The sequence below is a fragment of the Microtus ochrogaster genome, linkage group LG9, assembly GCF_000317375.1.
Source record: "Microtus ochrogaster isolate Prairie Vole_2 linkage group LG9, MicOch1.0, whole genome shotgun sequence".
Taxonomy (NCBI): Eukaryota; Metazoa; Chordata; class Mammalia; order Rodentia; family Cricetidae; genus Microtus; species Microtus ochrogaster.
In genome coordinates, this window is record NC_022034.1 from 21,316,218 (window position 1) to 21,323,602 (window position 7,385).

Consider the following 7,385-nt stretch of genomic DNA (forward strand, 5'->3'; position numbering starts at 1 on the left):
GATCCCAATTTTCTCCTCGACAATTTTGTCTACTTCCCATAGCCAAGAGGATAACTATATGTTTTTCCTTGGGTTCAGTACTGGTGATCTAAAATTCAGGCTCTCATCCAGTCCGCCTCCTCCTCACCTCCCTTTTTCCCTCCTCCTCGCCCCACTCCCCACATCCCACTCCCCTCTCCCTCCCTCTCCAGTCTGAAGAGCAATCAGGGTTCCCTGCCCTGTGGGCAGTCCAAGACAGAAATCCCCAAATGACAATTTCCATGAAAAAGCAAGTCAGCGATGTGTGATTCTAAAAACACACAAACTGGCACCTGTGTTGGGATGATGTTTTCCTGGTAGATTGGTGTTGTATCACATATGATTGATGTATCAGGATTCTCAGAATTCACTTTGGTAGTTCAGTGCTTTACAAGATAATCTCTCATTTTCCTTTTGTTTAGATGACGGTGGGTCAAAAATCCATCTGCCTCAACAGGTAGACATGGCGGCACAGGTGGCCTCCGGAATGGCCTATCTGGAATCCCAAAACTACATCCACAGGGATCTGGCTGCAAGAAATGTTCTTGTTGGTGAACATAATATCTACAAAGTAGCAGATTTTGGACTTGCAAGAGTTTTTAAGGTAGGTTTACTTTTGTTTTCATTTATTCTTAGAGTATGTTAAATACCAAACAGGTTAATAGACCATTAACTTCATGATTATTATTTAATACTATATTTCTCAGCTCAGTGTGGTATCAAACACTTGGAATCCCAACACTCAAGAGGGGGAGGCCAGAGGAGTTTAGGTTCAAGGTTAGACTTTGAATTTCAGTGAAACTCCTATTTCAAAGCAATAACTGTACCAAGAGTAACAAAGCCACATATACAAAACAAATAAACATAGCCATGTTGTTCATTTACGGTCCATTGATAAAGGCAAGCACGCCAGGACCTTACAGACAGTATATTTTTTCTGTTTCTATTTCTTCAAAAAGGGTGGGGCAATGAAGGAAAAACAATAATCAGGTAGACTAATAAATATGTAATTAAGTTTGTGGTTGAATTTATGGTCTATTTTTTATATGCTACCAGCAGCACCTACTTACTCTCACACATCTCTCACAGAAAGCAGTAGACTGTATCTACCTTTGCTCATTTGACAATACATCGAGGCCATGCTGCCATGATTCTGCAGCAATCAGAAACTTTGTATGTTCATGTATATATGTATATATATGAGCATGTGATTGTTTTATATATGTGTGTCTACTTGTTCTCTTGTTTGCATGAGTACATGTGGAAGCCAGAAGTTTACAAGTTTACACTGAGATCTCTTCTTTAGTCATTTCTCCAAGTTATTAAAATGTTTTTATTACTTCTTTGAGGATTTCATGCAACGTATCTTGATCATATTGATCTCCTCCCCTAAACTGTCCCAGATCTTCCATCTTCTACCTACTCTACCACTCCACTTCATGCTCCAAGTTCTTTCTGTCTGTCTCTGTCTCCCTCTTTCCCCCCTCCCTCCTCCTCCCCCTCCTCCTCTTTTTCTTCCTCCTCCTCCTTCTTCTCCCCTCCTCCCCGTGTCTTACTCTCTCTCCTTTCTCTCTATTGAGATCAACTGGTCTTTACCTTATGTTTTGCTGTAGGGTCTCTCATGGAACCTGTAGCTATCATTTTGGCTAGACTGACTGGCTACCCAGTTCCCAGGACCCACCTGCTTCCTCACCCTCAGCACAGGGGTTACAGGCATGCACCACATCACCTGGTTTTTATGAGGGTGCTGGGGATCATGCTTGCCCAGAAACTAGTTTGCCCACTGATCCATCTTTCCAAAGCTGAACTGCTGGGGTTTCATTTCCCCATACTCATCCCATTGTGTAATATTGATCCAAAGACAACAATAAAATGCCACCATAGGAAGCATTTACATCTGGACTTTAGATTTCCAAATCATCCACGAAAAATACGAATGTAGAAATGAAACACAACACGTAAAGATTTTCTTTTCATATCACTTTTTTAAAAAGAAATTAATTAGAAACACACTATGTTGTTAAACTAATTTGAATTATTTAGATACTGCTTTTTGGTATTAGCAATTGGTTTAAATGATTTAATGTATATGCATATTTTTGCCTGTGTGTATGTCTGTGCCTCGTATGCATGGGTGCAGTACCCACAAAAGCCAGAATGCCCCAGATCCTCTAGAGCTGGAGTTATAGATATTTGTGAGCTACCATATAGGTGCTGGGAACCAAACCTGGGTTCTCTTCAAGAGCAACAGTGCTTTTAACTGCTGAGCCATCTCTCTAGCCTTAGGAGCTCTTCAGTACCAGCAGCAAAAGAAACTAGGCATTCTTTCATCTTTTTCTTCTTCTCCTCATTCTCCTTTCTTCTTCCTTCTTCTTCCCCCTCCTCCTCCTCCTCCTTTTAAATTTGTAAAGGATTGATGTAAATCCAAATCACCACAATTCTCCTGCATGCAATTGATTGATGCTCCCCCATGGCTATTATGTGCACACCGTACGTTCTCAAGAAACATCTTGCTAATGATGTCTCACTGACTCTTCTAATTTTATATATCCAGTTCATAATATTTTATATTGTAATAGAAATTTATCTAAGCTCAGATTGAATATTTCCCTGTAAATTTTCATGCGAAACAGGTTATAAATAAACGAGGGCAGCACAACAAATCGTTAACTTGGCTTGAATCCTTGATGCATTAACAGGTAGATAATGAAGACATCTATGAATCTAAACACGAAATAAAGCTGCCAGTGAAGTGGACTGCACCTGAAGCCATTCGTACTAATAAATTCAGCATTAAGTCTGATGTGTGGTCTTTTGGAATCCTTCTCTATGAAATCATTACTTACGGCAAAACGCCTTACAGTGGTAAGTGATTAATTCAGAAGTGGGCCTTTCCGCTGCAGGTCACTTGCTTAGATGTGACTTTAACTGCTTTGCCCAGACTTAGAGGGGAGAGTTATGAGGCTGACCATACCATGTGCCTGTAGGAGCTCGAGAGATAAAATTTGATGGCGATAATTTGCATTAATGAGGTGGTTTATTGCTTTCTTCCCCTTTGCTCTTGAATTGCAGCCTTATAGACATTACTTTCTGCAGGTTTTAGTTTAATGTCTACATCTTGGGAAGTGGATGGTAGATCTCATGGCTCTATTAAGGGAAAGCATTTGCTTTGTATCCCAGAGTTTAGTGTCTATAAATTGAAGTCTCTGATTGCCCATTTTTTTGTTCTTTTATATGCTTCTTAGGTATGACAGGTGCTCAAGTAATTCAGATGTTGAGTCAAAACTACAGACTGCCAAAACCACTTAACTGTCCAAAGAACTTCTACAGCATCATGCTGAAGTGCTGGGATGCAGATCCTAAGCAGCGGCCAAAATTTGAGACCCTGTACAGGCAACTTGAAGCCTACATTGAAATTGATTCTTCATATTCAGATACAAATATAATTTCGTAACTATGATTTATAACTTCAAAGAATGAACACAGAAGAAAAAGAATAAATATAATGAAGATGTGAAAAAAATCAGAATCATCTCTCCAGAAATACAATCTTATAAACCAACTGTGAAATCAGTTCCTTTTGACCTATTCGGGTGATAGGGTGAGCTCAGCCATGTATTATACATTAAAAAAGATTATCTCTGTATTTTATTGACTAGGGCACACTGCAGGACAGTCTAAGATGATATGTCATTTTCTTTGCCTGGTACAACTAAATGCATGAAACGAAGTTATTTTTCCTTTAAAGAACTACTCACATTTCTATTTATTGTTGGAAATGCCGATCAAGAGAATCAACAGATGATAGTTTTTACTCAGTAACGGTTGTAGCATTTTCCTGTTTACTGATTAGACGAGTTATTCATTATTCCTCAAATTGCTGAATCCCATCAGGCTGTTATTATGAAGGAATTTGATTGCTCTGCCGCACAGCAGGACCTGTGCTTTGAGAATTTTCCCCCCTTTTCTTTTAAAATATCCTGTAACTACAATGATGGCAAAGCCATGTTAAATGACTTGATTGTACTTGAAGTAATTGCACATATTTTTCCTACGCATAAGAAAATGAAGCAGCTTTTGAGAAAAAGAATTAAAATCTTTTTCATTTTGTAGAAGGAAATGATGGCGTTTTTTCTATACCTCAGTATGTGTCATCAGAGAATCGTCTGCATTAGCTTTAATTGTTTAGTGTCAGGAATCAGGTTGCAGAGCTGATGAAAGCTTATGTTTGGGAATATAAGGGAGCCACCATGTTGACCACCTGGTCTGAGAAATAGATACTTATGTGGCTTAGGAAAGCCAGAGGAGAGCTGGAAGATTGTTGCCATGTTTTCAGTAAGAATAACAAGTTCCTTTGGTGCACAGCCTAGTTTTAAATTGGCTACACAGCAGGTTATGTCCTGCTTCAGCTCTTGAGTCTTGGGATAATGTCTGAATTGTTTATACCTTTTGTCTGTAGAGATAGGAAGTTTTTTAGTTTCTTAATTTTTTTTCTAACCTTGGTAAGAACATCTCTGTTTTCTTAGCGTATCAGATATTCTGCCTAAAGTGATGTCAACGTCAGATTTATTTATTTCCAGACCTTCTAATGCACAGCACTGAATGAATTTCCCAAAAGGAAACAGGGTATATCAAGTTTACCTTTTATCCTTCTTTAAGAGAGAAGAGAATATCTTGATAGTCACAAAAATCTGCTGGCAATTAAAAAAAAGAAAAATCTTTTTTTTTTTTTTTTTTTTAACGAGAAACTAGGGGGCAAGTTACCAGGGACTAACCAGAAGCAGTTTGATGTTGCCATGGTAAAAGTCCTCACAGAAAGCAACTTAGAGAAGGAAGTGTTTTTGTCTTTCAGGTCAGTTGATCACTGCAGAAAGTCACAATGACAAGAGTTTGAAGCAGTTGTTTACATCATATCCATAGCTCAGAGGAGAGAGAAATAAGTACATGCATATGTGGCTTGCTCATTTGCTTGCTTGTGCTCAGCTCAATTTCTATATTCTTAAAATGTTTGGGACCCTTTGCCTAGAAAATAGTGTGTCATATGATGGGCTGGATCTTTTCAGATCAATTTACTTAACAAAGGCAATTCTCTGTAGACATGTCCATAGGCGAGTCCAATATAGACAACACATCATTGAACTTCTCTTACCAGGTGATCTGGGTTGTATCCAGTTGCCAAGTGTAGCTAGTCAACACGCCACATAAGACTCAAACCCTATCAAACTTTCCAGTCTACCACAAGCATTGTCTGTGGTCTGTGTTCCTGTGGTCACAGATTCCCATTGGTAGTCACTTAGGCTCCTTGTTCTACTTTAGCCAACAAGAGAAACATGGCTTCACTTTTAGGCATTATCCATAAAAATATTATCATAAAAATATTCTAATCTTTTGAGGGGAGGAAGCTGATGGCAAGTATAAGTCCTATGTCCAAGTCTGAACAACAAACAGTACAGTTATTGTGAGTGCTGAGTGTTGAATGGCTTAGAAGAAGTTGTGCACTGAGGCTGGGATATGATCTTCTTCAAGACAAGCTGTTTATTCAAATAAAGTTAGAGATTAGTGGATGGATAGATGTCCATTAACAAAACCATTTAAGAGGCATTAACTGTTGGAATTAATCTATGTACATCTCAAGCATTTCTGAAGACTTTAATCTGCATCACGTGGAGCTAAAAACTGTATAAGCACTCAGAGAAGTAAGAGTTAATATTTTAATCAGATGATAGAGGATGGAATGAATTAACTTCAATTATTCACTTCCAGTTATCTAGTCTAATCTAAGCAAAGAGAAGATTTTCAACAACTAGTTGGTTAAAATAATAATAATAAAAGGACTATTTTCTATTTTTTCTGACTTAATTTCTTCAGGACAGATTTCATTTGGGAATATATATTAGGAATATATATATATATATATATATATATATATATATATATATGAATGGAAATGTTCCCATTTTATTGTGGAAATTCAAATGCTATGTACTTTTTTGTGGTAGCTAATAATAATAATAAATTTGTAGTAAGATCCAGTTTTGAAACAAAGTGGCTATCCTTTCCTGTTTTAATACCATGTGAAACTTGTTAAACTTGCCGTGTTGGATTCTTGGGGACATTTATGTTCAAGGTTCTGTCAAAGCAATCTATTATTCCTGTCTTTACCCTGATGGATCATGGAGAAAAATAATGGATTCAGTTATGAGAAACAGTAATAGATTTTTTTTAAACTGACATAAATTTCACTCCCTGTATAGAATAAAAGGAATAAGGAAAAAGATAGGTTCAGTTTTCCACAATGAGCCAGCTCTTGTTGAAGCTACTTCCCATAAATTGTAACCAAGCACTTTTCGTGTCATGTTTTATTTATGTAATCCAGTTATTTGGAGGTGGTAGTGAGGGATGTGAGTACATCATTTTATGTGGCATTTCAAATCATTTTTGATAAAAACCTTAAGAAGTTTTGTGATAGGAAAATTCAAAATTCCATTAAAGCCTCCTTTTAAGAACATAAGGAAGGAAATAGGTTAAATGACTCAGGCTCAAAGAGGCCCAGAGTAGAGTGCTAGTTGTTACACAGAGCTGAATATCTTGTCATCACTCAAAGTCAAACCCACAATGATCAGAAATGTACAACCAGGCTATTTGAATGGGTAGCCCGGAAGGACACCAGTGGAAAAGCTTAGAGGGAGCTAACACTTCACTCACAGATGCTATATACATGTTTCGTTGTGATAGTAACATGATCTGGGGTATCATGGGAAACACTAACTCTTGATTCTTCTGTCTAAAGATAACAATTCCTCTCCGGGAAGTGATGGCGCATGCCTTTAATCCCAGCACTCAGGATGAAGAGGCAGGCGGATCTCTGTGACTTCGAGACCAGCCTGGTCTACAAGAGCTAGTGCCAGGACAGGCTCCAAAGCTACAGAGAAACCCTGTCTCGAAAAACAAAAACAACAAAACAACAAAAAACAACAATAACAAAAAAAGATAACAATTCCTTGGAAGCCTTCCTGTGACCCAGCTACAGTTTCAGAGAGGGGGCAGAAGCCAGGTGTTGCTCCACATTAGCACATGCTGAACCCAAAAATCAGATTTTTCTTGATAGAGTTGGGTGTATAGTATTTAGGCAAATCACATTGCTGGTAGGTAATTGGTGACTTTTTAGGGTTCTTTGAAGAGGTGAATTGTCTATGAACTGGAATGGCAATGAATTAATACCTTACTCAATTGCATCAGCATCTCTCATCACTGTTAAAATGAATGGGCTTTGTATGCATGAGAATAAATACTGAGAATGCTTAGTAGGCCAGTGGACTCATCTGAGAATGCTTAGTAGGCCAGTGGACTCATCTGAGAATGCTTAG

At 38.1% G+C, this 7,385-nt stretch overlaps 1 protein-coding gene across 1 annotated transcript in view; it reads left to right on the forward strand.

Moving 5' to 3' along the window:
* Positions 1-3,472, forward strand: part of Frk (fyn related Src family tyrosine kinase) — a 103,655-nt gene extending 100,183 nt beyond the window's left edge. The window contains exons 6-8 of the mRNA XM_005363525.3: positions 441-622; positions 2,718-2,883; positions 3,264-3,472. Of these exons, the coding sequence (XP_005363582.1) occupies positions 441-622; positions 2,718-2,883; positions 3,264-3,472 (557 nt within the window). The remainder of the gene's footprint in view (positions 1-440; positions 623-2,717; positions 2,884-3,263) is intronic.
* The last annotated feature ends 3,913 nt before the right edge of the window (positions 3,473-7,385 follow it).